Below are 11,155 nucleotides of genomic sequence, written 5' to 3' on the forward strand. Positions count from 1 at the left end.
ATAATTTCCTTCCCATACATATGTATGGGAAGGAAATTCTAGCATGTGCTACAACATAAATAAATCTTGAGGGTATTATGTGAAGTCAAATAAACCAGACACAAAAAGACAAATATTATATGATTCCAGTTCTGTGAGGAATGTAGAATAGTCAATATCACAGAGACAGAAAGTAAAATGGTGATTCCCAGGGGTTGCAGGTAGAAGAACACAGGGACTTGTTTAATGGGCAGAGTTTAAATTCTGAAAGCTGGTAAGAGCTCTGGAGATGGATGGTGGTGATGGTCGCACAACAATGAGAATGTCTTTAATGTCACTGAACTGTACACTCAAAAAATGGTTAAGATGGTAAATTTTAGGTTACGTGTATTTTACCACAATAAACAATAGATTAAAAAAAAACACTCAGTTTTTATCTAAAAGCTAGGTTAAAAGTCTTTGGAAAGAGTCTATAGAAACAAATCTCCTAAAAATGCCATTGAAGCCATTCTGCAATGTGGAATATTTCAGAATGACATGTTGCACACAATGTCTGTATAATTTTTTTATCAGTTGAAAATAATGTGACCAATTAGATTAAAAAATATATTACTAATTCACGAATTAAAATATATTTAATGAGCTTAAGTTCATTGTATTTTCTGTATTTCTTAAACTCGAGGTATTACTGGGTGCTTTGAGGTGTTGATTTTCTGGCCATAAACCTCTGGCCAGCAACGAGTTCTTGTTCTGTATCCCAGAAGAATGAGGTACACGAACAAGTGAAGGGTGCACAGTAAGAATGAGGTACACGAACAAGTGAAGGGAAAGTCGAAGATGAGCTTTACTAAGTTTTAGAACAGCTCAGAGGACACACACAGTGGGTCACCCCTCTCTGTAGGCAGGTCTTCCCAATATCTACTGCTCTCAGCAGAAAGGAGGCCCCTGGAGCGGGTGCTCCTTGCTCCTCTGTGCAGGGCAGTCCCAACGTTTCTGCGGGTCACTGAAGCTCTCAGTAGAAAGGGTAGTTCCTCTCTGCAGCTGGCTGTCCCATCATCTCCTGCCATTAGCAGAAAGGGCCGCTTCTCTCTGCAGCTGGTCTTCTGGATGTCTCGGCAGGTCTCTGAAGCTCTCAGAGGAGAGGATAGTTCCTGTCTGCAGCTGGTCATGTCATGGTCCCCTGCTATCCGCAGAGAGAGCAGCTTCTCTCTGCAACTGGTCTTCCTGTCCCTCCATCCTCTCCCTTGCTCTGCCTGAGCCCGAGGCTTTTATGGGGCGGAGGAAGGGCCTGCAGATTGATGCATGGGCTGCCATGGGCAGGCCGAAGGAGGCACCACAGTCTCTGGGGACTGGCAGCCGGGCTCCCAACGTTCAGGTCCTCCCTGGCCTGAGGGTGGGACCTTACCAGGGACTGCCCCCTTCCGTCGAGGAATCTGCCTGCCTCCTGCTGCCATTCATGGCCCTGGGGGTCAGCCCCAAGATTGGAGTGGGCTCTGGAGAAGAGAGAGGCCAGGCAGTGGGAACAGACACCCTCTGGCCTGCAGGGACGAGGCAAAGGGAGGGTCTTCCCGGCCCTCGAGGGTGCAGGCTGCAGAGATGCCTGGACCTGCGCCTCGGAGGTTGCCGCAGCTGCACCAGGGGAGCTCCCACCCAGCCAACGAGGAAGGGGATCTCCCACTTGTCCTGGCTCCTGCCTGCTCAGTGGAGCGGTAGGCCCAGGTCTGCAGCCACGGGTGGTGGGCACTGCAGCTGCACGGGGAGGGTAGATCTGGCCTGCTCCCAGCCCCCTCTAAGAGCACAGGGAGGCTCAGGTCCACAGCTGCAGTTTGGGAGGGGCTCCTTCCTGCTCCAGAGAGCAGGAGGCCTGGGTCTGCAGCCTCGGTTTGGGCAGCTGCAGTGGCATCGGAGGAGCTCTGGCCCCAAATCAGAAGGGGAAGAGCTCCCACCAGCTCCATTGCAGTCAGCGTGATGGCGGCAGCAGCTGCCATCCCTGGTATCCCATCTTTGGCCAGTGGAAACCTCTTAATGCATTTCCCGTTTGCCCCCAGAATCCTCTTGTCTCTAATCCTAATGCAACATCACGTGAATGTCTGTTACATTAGGATTAGAGACACGTTCTGTTTAGAAATAATTCCAAGAACAGGTTTTATATTTTATTTTCACATTGCAAATCAGTCAGACTTGCTTCAGCCTCAAAGAATGTGTTTACGAAAATCAAATGAATGCTGGCAGGGAGCTGCACTTTTTCTAAACAGGAAATGGGTTAAGGGCGGCAGCGGAGTGCTTTTGACATAATCCTGGTAGTCTTTGGCAGTATCTTTGCTGTTTGGTAGGATAAAATATTCTAGGCTCATCTTGCATTTTCTGGAAGAAAAAAAAAAGCCACTGAATTAGGCACAGAGGAAATTACTATAAAGTTTAAGCGATAATGTAAAGGATCTAGGAAAATACCCTAATTGCTTCACAAACAAGGAAGAAACTGAAGTTAGAAATGTAGTCAATTAGTATTGCTGATGTGCTTTATGCAAAATAGTGTATTAGTTCTCTCTTATCTGCAGTTTCACTTTCTGTAGTTTCAGTTACCTTTGGTCATCCAGGGTCAAAAATATTAAATGGAAAATTCCAGAAATAAACAATTCATAATTTGTTTCTTGAGACGGAGTTTCACTCTTGTTGCCCGGGCTGGAGTGCAATGGTGCGATCTCAGCTCACCACAACTGCCTCCCAAGTTCAAGCAATTCTCCTGCCTCAGTCTCCCAAGTAGCTGGGATTACAGGCATGCGCCACCACGCCCGGCTAATTTTGTGTTTTTAGTAGGATGGGGTTTCTCCATGTTGGTCAGGCTGGTCTTGAACTCCCAACCTCAGGTGATCCGCCCTTCTCGGCCTCCCAAAGTGCTGGGATTACAGACTTAGTCACCGCGCCCAGCGTTTAACAATTCATAAATTTTCAATTGTGTGCCGTTCTGAGTGGTGTGATGAAATCTTGACACCCAGGACATGAATCTTTCCTTTCTCCAGAGTATCCATGCTATATGTGCTGCTGTTATTCCCCCTAACCCCTAACCTAGTTACTTAGTAGCTATCTCAATATAGCTACTAAGTAACTATATTGTGTTTATGTTCAAATAATCCTTATTTTACTTAATAATGGTCCCAAAGCTCAAGAGTAGTGATGCTGGCATATTCCTAAGATTGTTCTAGTTTATTTCCAGTTTTGTTACTCTCTAATTAATCTTAATTTATAAATTAAACTTCATTAAGTACAGGAAGTATGTATAGGAAAAATCATAGCATATATAGGGCTAGATAACATCTGTGGTTTCAGGCAGATCTTGGAACATACACCCCTCAGATAAGGGGAACTACTGTATACAAGATTAATAAGGTCGCTTAAAATTCATTTATAAAATCATGTCTTAAAATATTTGCACCAATAACAAGATGTAGTCAAATTATTTTATCTCATAAAAATTAACATATTTTACTTTGCAATAAAAGTTAAAATATGTTAGCAGTCTATATCATTTTATTTAATTACATGGAAAAAGTTACATTATGATGTCTTATTAATAAACAGTTATTTGTAATTACTGCCAAAAGTCAAAAACCAGTTTGATACATACACCTTAAATGCCATGCCTTTTTATATCCTTTTCTTTATTAATAATTTGTAATTTTACCTTCAAATTATACTGCATCACTTTAAATTAAATAACGAGAGTACATATGTATAACTTGCTTTGAAAATACATGAATTATGAAAGCTACACTATTTCAAACTTAACAGCTTTCAATAATACCTTATACAATATATTCCATAATTAATTTTTTTTTTTTTTGAGACAGAGTCTTGCTCTGTTGCCAGGCGCCAGGCTAGAGTGCAGTGGCGCAACCTTGGCTCACTGCAATGTCCACCTCCTGGGTTCAAGCAATTCTCCTGCCTCAGCCTCCCGAGTAGGTGGGACTACAGGCATGCACCACCATGCCCAGCTAATTTTTGTAGTTTTTAGTAGAGACGGGGTTTCACCATGTTGGCCAGGATGGTCTCGATCTCTTGACCTCGTGATCTGCCAGCCTTGGCCTCCCAAAGTGCTGGGATTACAGGCGTGAGCCACCGCGCCCGGCTCATAATTAATTTTTTATAAATTTTTATAATATTACTGTAAATTGTGAGTTTAGGAACCCGCAATTGAACTGATAGTAAAATAATCTTTTAGCATGACAAAAGTTAAATAAATTAGAGCATCTAAATCCCTTAGGATATGTCTTAGCCCGTTTATACAGTAAGCACTACATAATTGCTGGCTGCTGTTACTTGTTACTGCTGTGGCTATTGCTGTCAGCATCGTTATCATCGACATCGTCGGAGTCAGTAAGTCACGTTGACAAACAACTTCGTCTTTCCGACTTTGAAATTTCAACTCCAATGTTTGCTCCTGAACTAAATAGAACTCTCTAAAATGAAAGTTCTGACACTGGAAAGTTCCACAGTGAACATGAGAGCAACAGTGAACCTAGGGACTCCTAGGGTTAAGAGTCATGAATCAACCCTGCGTGCACACACGTGCACACACACTTATTTTTTTGTTCATCAAAGGAAAAGTCATCCTGCAATGTTTCCCCCACCTGGTTTTGTATTCTAAAATAAACTGCAGATGAAGATTAAAATTTAAAGACAAACAATGTAGGAAAAAAGTAGGATAATACTTTTACAATTTCAGGATGCATATGCAGAAGGACTTCTTAATCAGAAAATAAACAAAGATAAAGTATAAATAGAAAGTTAAACAAAGATAAAATACAAGCAACAGAGTTTCTATGAGTGACAATGATGTGGAACATCACTAGTAATCACGAACTTGAAAAAGAAAAGGCAAAATAGATCATACTCCCCTCCCAATCAGATTGGTAAAATTTTAAAAGATAAGTGCTGGGAAATTACATACGCTTAAGCATTGCTAGTGAGAAGGTAAGTTGGCAGTCATTTTAGAAAGCTGATGAGAAGTAGCTATATGTTTAAAATTCATATACTCTTTGACAGAGCAAATTCACAGTGGGGACAGATTCATTATACGAAAATACTTCTACATGCCCAAAAGTACATACATGTAAGGACAGCCAATGAATTCTATTGCTTGTAGTAAATTGTTTTTGTCCAAACACCAATTCCTCTGTAGCAAAACATAGGAGCTAGTAAAATGGATTACGTGTGCAAATCAGTCCTCTTTAGAGACATAAAGGAGCAAGTGTATCCTGATTAAAAAGATAGAACTCTTTCTAAACTTTTTGATAATTTTGAGAAATGATGGAAGCATATTAAAATGAAAACAACCTGAGAATGTTATGCTTTTATCTTTGTATGTTCAAATATCTTTTCCCATTAAAACTCAGATAGGCCAGGTATGATGGCTCATGCCTATAATCCCAACACTTTGGGAGGCCAAGATGGGAAGATCCCTTGAGGCTAGGACTTCAAGACCAGCCTGTGCAACATAGTAGGATCCTGTCTTTACAAAAAGCTTGAGAAAAAAATAGCCGGATGTGTTGGAGTGCACCTGTAGTCTTAGCTACTTGGGAGGCTGAGAGGGGAGGATCACTTGAGCCCAGGAGCTCAAGGCTGTATTGAGCTATGATCTCACCACTTCACTCCAGCCTAGGCAACAGAGCAAGATCTTGTCTCTGAAAAAAAAAATTATATACATATGCATATATATATATATATATGCCATATATATATGTTAATGAGATGGCACAAATGAGAAAAACTCTACTCTTTGATCTTTGAATTCATCTCTGTAGGCACATATTTCCCTCACTCCAGGTTTTGCCCAAGATACTTGCGCAAAGACAAAGCCAGCACACCCTCTAACAGAGTGAATATGGTTATGCCACCTACTGAGCTTTCTAATCTTGAAGGTAGTTAATATGTAACCGCTTGAAATTAGCATTGTCGTCAGAGTCAGGAGCTGTGAGAAGCGTAAGTGTTCTCTTTTTCAGGACAATGTGCACTAAGCGTACAACTGGTACAATTAAATAAGTTATGTTCCATCCCTAGAAAGCCCTCCAGCAATATAAGGGGAAAAAATTATTCTATTTATTTTTATTAAGGCCCATCTACCTCCTAATTCTAATTTCTCTCATTTCCCAAACATCCCTTGTTTGTTCTTAATGTTATGTGTTTTCTTGTATTTTGCTGCTCTTCTTTCTTTTCCATCAACTATCTTTTTCCCTTACTTTATTTTCTCTTTACCCCTTCAGCTCAGCCTTCTAGCAGTATTCGCTGCATACCGCAAAACTGTATAGGACTTGTTCAAGCTGTGTGCTCCCTTTTCTGTCAGGAACTTGCTACTCAGGTAACCCAACTGGTGATTTTTCCTGGAAATGCTGATGAATGCTGTTCCTTTGGCGAAGCCCAGAGCAGATAGGAAATAGATGTCATCCTCAGTCACTAGGATTCAAACTATAAAAATTAACTTATGGCCAGGCGCGGTGGCTCACGCCTGTAATCCCAGCACTTTGGGAGGCTGAGGCGGGTGGATCACGAGGTTAGGAGATCAAGACCATCCTGGCCAACATGGTGAAACCCCGTCTCTGCTAAAAAATATAAAAATTAGCTGGGCGTGGTGGCACGTGCCTGTAGTCCCAGCTACTGGGGAGGCTGAGGCAGGAGAATTGCTTGAACTCGGGAGGCGGAGGTTGCAGTGAGTCGAGATTGTACCACTGCACTCCAGCCTGGCGCCTGGCAACAGAGCAAGACTTTGTCTCAAAAAAAAAAATTTTTTTTAATTAACTTACACCGGGATAATAAGGATCAGAATGCTAAAGCTGTGTTACACCTAGCATCTTGTATGAAACTACCCCATGAAGGTGAGACCACAGATATTATTGCCCCACTATTGGCATGAAAGCTGAGGCTCAGGGCAGTTAACTGAGTTACCCAGGACCACATGGCTCAGTTAGAAGCAGGGCTCAGGTGTTGTGGCAACTAACTGGTCTAGTTATTTTTTCCCTTAAGCTCATTTTCCCCCGATAAAGAATATGGGGCTCTGTCTTGGTGAGAGGGGATTTTTAATAACACTCTCCTCTTTATCTGTGATTATAATGAATGTGGCATTGCTCCCATTAAGGACCATTCCTCCACCCACATTCTGAACACATCTGCTGCATGCGTCCTTCAGAGACCTTCCTCTGGAATCATCCCTTCTCACTCCAAAAAGCTCAGCCTGTCCCCTGTCATTTGCACCTCCCACTCAGCATTTTTAGAAGCAATACTTCATTCAAACTTGTTCAAGTCTATCTGCACCTAAAGAAATGTTCCTTTCACCCTGGCATCTCCATTAGGTACTGCCCTGTTGCTTTTCTCCCCTTCAGACAAACTGCAAATCTGGCTGCAGTTCCTCACGTTCCCCACTCCCCTCAGCAAGCCTCTGCCCCACACCAGCACTGAAACAGCTCAATCCAAATGTCCTTGTCCCTAAACCCAGCAGAAAAAAAATCAATCTGTTATTCGATTGCACAGAGGCACTTGTCACGGGTAGCCAGGAATTTATCATTAACAACCTTTATAGATTATCTTTGTAATTTATGGTGAGGCATCAAATGAACGCTATTAACATTAATCCCTTCTATTTTAAGTAATTAGTCTTAGAAGTGCTCACTTATTTCTAGCTTCTTAAAAACAACTTAAATTGTTATATTTTTAATCAATACATTAGAAAATCATACAATCATTTATAATAATTGTTTAAACGTGTGCTCTTAACATTGATGCTTTGGTATAAAGTCATGATCACTGTGATTTAGTAGTAACCTTCTATTGACTATTTTCTTTTTTTTTTTTTTTTTGAGACGGAGTTTCACTCATGTTACCCAGGCTGGAGTGCAATGGCGCAATCTCAGCTCACCGCAACCTCCGCCTCCTGGGTTCAGGCTATTGACTATTTTCTTACTGAAGCGGCCCCTTCCTTGGGACTCAGAGGCCTCACACTCTCCTGCCTGTTCTTCCCTCTCTAACTAGCCCTTCTTGCTCCATTGGGGTACTCCTGCCCATTGCCTAGATAAGGGCATTCCCTGAAACTCTGTCTCGGGCTTTTTCTCTTTTCATCAACATCTTCTAACTGGGTATTATTGTCAACTTCCATGGCTTCAGCTTGCCCAATATACTGCTAAACCCATAGTCTGCTTAAGTAGAGCAGATCTCATGTAGCTGGTGGCCTTCAGTCTGCTTTTAACCAAAAATAAGGGATTTTGTACATTTTCAGTAAGCAGTTCCCAATGTAACACTGTAATCACATTTTAAGGATACGGACGATTGAGACAGATATAGTGACAAAGAAAAAAGAAGGTTAGGATGTAGGTTTTAATGCTGTAACAAACAGACCTCAAAATACAAAGGCTTAACGAAGAGAATGCATTTCTCTGCCACATGAAGTCCCAACTAGAGTGGCCTTTTGATGATTCGAGGGCTTAGGCTGTGTCTTCTTTGTGGCTCTGCCTTCCTTGACACATGGCTTCCATCTGATGGGCTACAGTGGTAGGTCTGACTACGGTCAGCACGTCCACATTCCAGCCTGGGCAAGGAAGAAAGGGGAAGCACAGAACTTTACCCTTCCTTTCGAAGGTCATGAACTGAAAGTTGCATGTATCACCTCCACTTGCCTTCCAATCACCAGAACATAGTCATATGCCACACTCAGGGAGAGGATGAAGAAATAAAAGTCAACTAGATAGTCTGCACCCGGCAAAGGCTCAGGAGTTCTATTATTAAAGCAGAATTGGAGACGTGGTAGCAGGAAATGACCAACAGCGTCTACTGCGTGTATATGAAACCGATGTCTCCCAAATCATTACTCTCACTTACTCTGTCTGACACACTGTATTTTTTTATTATATTCTATTTCCTTTTTCAAAATTCTGCTCATGCCTCACAGGTCATGATGTTATAACCCCCTTAGTTGGTGATGCCATAATCTGAAAAATATTGCTGTAAGCCTGTATTTTATCTAATATTGGCCACTTGAAGTATGGCTAGCCGAAATTTGTCTATGTTGCAAGTATAAAATTCACACCAGCTCGTGAAAACAAATTATGAAAAAAGTCTTTGAGATATCAGTAATAATTTTATATTGGCTAAATGTTGAAGTAATCATATTTTGGATATACTGGATTAAATAAATACACTATTAAATTAATTTAACATTTATCTTTATGTGGTTACTAGAAAATTTAAAATTACATAGGGGGCTCACATTATATTTCTACTATATCACACTGCTCTAAGCTCAAGATTCAAATGTCAATATTGTGTGAATATCCCTCAAGCACTTTTTCACACTGTACTCCCTTTTCCCAACCCTTGGCCCTTCTGTTCTCCTTCTGCTCCCACCAATCTGTGTTTCCTCCGTTTCACTCACTCAGCTAAAGGCAACACAATTCACTCAGTGACCAGCCAGGAAAATGGAGAGACACATTTTCCTTTATTCCTCACATTCATATATTCACTGAGCACTGTCATTACCCCGTAAATGTGATATAAATCTGCAAGCTCTTTTCAATACTGCCGCAAATACCAAAATTCAAAATGCCATCAGGTTTCACCTATATTATGACACCAGCTCCCATCTGCTCGTCCTGCATCCTGGATCACCTCTTTCTAGCGGCTCTTTCAAATTTCACTGAGAGCAAGCTTTGCAGGAAACAAAGCTGAAGTCAATCCACTGATTACTCCTCTGAATACCTTAATATTGTTGACGAGTTCCTTCCTGATTTGAAGCATCAAAAGGAGTATTTCCTCCATACCAAATAGTTTTCATTTCATGCATGCGCCGTGATTGTTCTCCCTCCTGGGACTTTGCATATGTCATTCTTTACGCTTAGAAAGCTCTTTTCAAAAAGATGAAAATCTTTTTGCTTTTCTAGACAACCACTACTCATACTTCAAAGCTTAATTTACATTTTGCTTGCCCTCAAAATCCTTTTACAAGGTTCCAAGTCTGTTGTTATGTGCCCCTTTTATGTGCTCCTAGAGCATCCTGAACTTCTCCAATAATAATGTTTGGCTACCCTATTTTATTGCTTGTTTTTCTGTCTGTTTTTGCCCCCACAAGAATGTAAAACCTTCAAGTGCCTCTCTGTTTTTATACTTATTCGACCACTCTATCTCTACAAGCCTGCATGATGTCTAGCCCCAACAGGATAAATAAATACTGACAAAGCAACTGAACAGCTACGTGAATAGACGGATGAATACACGCATGGATGGATGGATGAAACTGTTTTTATGACTTAAAGGTTGCAGAGGAGTATCATATTTAGAAGGCAGTAAGGAAGTTTGCACAGTGGATGGCAAAGGCAATGGGGAAGTTTGCTAGGCACAGTAGGTCAAAATTCGTTTCTGAAGTCTTGTTACTTCACCTTTCTTAGTTTCACTTTCTTAAAACAGAAAACGCTTTTCTACGATCATTCTTCCAGGGCCTGGCTCTTCATCTGCAATCCAGTAATATCTCTAATGTCAAAAACCTTCTGGTTTCGTTCACATTACTTTCAAAGACGACCACTGAATTCTGAAGTGGCTTCAAACCTTTAGGGTAGGGATGTCTAATGGAGAACTTGCAGCCACACTGACTTGGAGTGAAGTGTCTATTCAGAGCCTGCCCGGTGTTGCTTAAATGGTAGTCTCCCTTGCCAGCTATTCATAGAAGAGATGTGAGAAGCACCATAAAAGGCGTTCTGAGGAGTTGTGGGGGAGTGAGGGAGAGAAGAGGTTGAAAAGCTGATTAGCTGCTTTACAGTAAAACCCAGAGAAAGTGAGCTCTTACGGGAAACTGGATTCAGCCCTCCAGGGATTCTACTTAGCCCGCCAGGAATTAACCTTGACTATAAATAGGCCATCAATGACCTTTCCAGAGAATGTTCAGAGACCTCAACTTTGTTTAGAGATCTTGTGTGGGTGGAACATCCTGTTTGCACACAGAGCAGCATAAAGCCCAGTTTCTTTGGAAAGTGTTTGGGACCAGATGGATTGCAGGGGGTAGGGCACAATACAGTGTGGTCTCCTCTGGCTCTTTCTCCCTGCAACATGGGGAAGAACAAACTCCTTCGCCTCAGTCTTGTCCTCCTCCTGGTCCTCCTGCCCACAGATGCGTCAGTCTCTGGAAAACCGTGAGTTCCACACG

The 11,155-nt window shown here is 41.8% G+C and overlaps 1 protein-coding gene and 1 long non-coding RNA gene across 2 annotated transcripts in view; one reads left to right on the top strand and one right to left on the bottom strand.

The window, feature by feature from the left end:
* Nucleotides 1–8,321: 8,321 nt before the first annotated feature.
* On the bottom strand, nucleotides 8,322–9,733 carry LOC116546244. The gene is made up of 2 exons (XR_004266641.1): nucleotides 9,579–9,733; nucleotides 8,322–8,551 (listed from the first exon to the last, which is right to left on the bottom strand). It is a non-coding gene; the product is annotated as an uncharacterized LOC116546244 (long non-coding RNA).
* Nucleotides 9,734–10,711: 978 nt separating this feature from the next.
* LOC116546245 (alpha-2-macroglobulin-like) overlaps nucleotides 10,712–11,155 on the top strand; it is a 16,486-nt gene continuing 16,042 nt past the window's right edge. The window contains exon 1 of the mRNA XM_032272557.1: nucleotides 10,712–11,141. Coding sequence (XP_032128448.1) covers nucleotides 11,059–11,141 — 83 coding nt within the window. The 5' untranslated portion in view covers nucleotides 10,712–11,058. The remainder of the gene's footprint in view (nucleotides 11,142–11,155) is intronic.

Source organism: Sapajus apella, unplaced genomic scaffold (assembly GCF_009761245.1).
Source record: "Sapajus apella isolate SASKATOON/1434 unplaced genomic scaffold, GSC_monkey_1.0 scaffold717, whole genome shotgun sequence".
Classification (NCBI taxonomy): domain Eukaryota; kingdom Metazoa; phylum Chordata; class Mammalia; order Primates; family Cebidae; genus Sapajus; species Sapajus apella.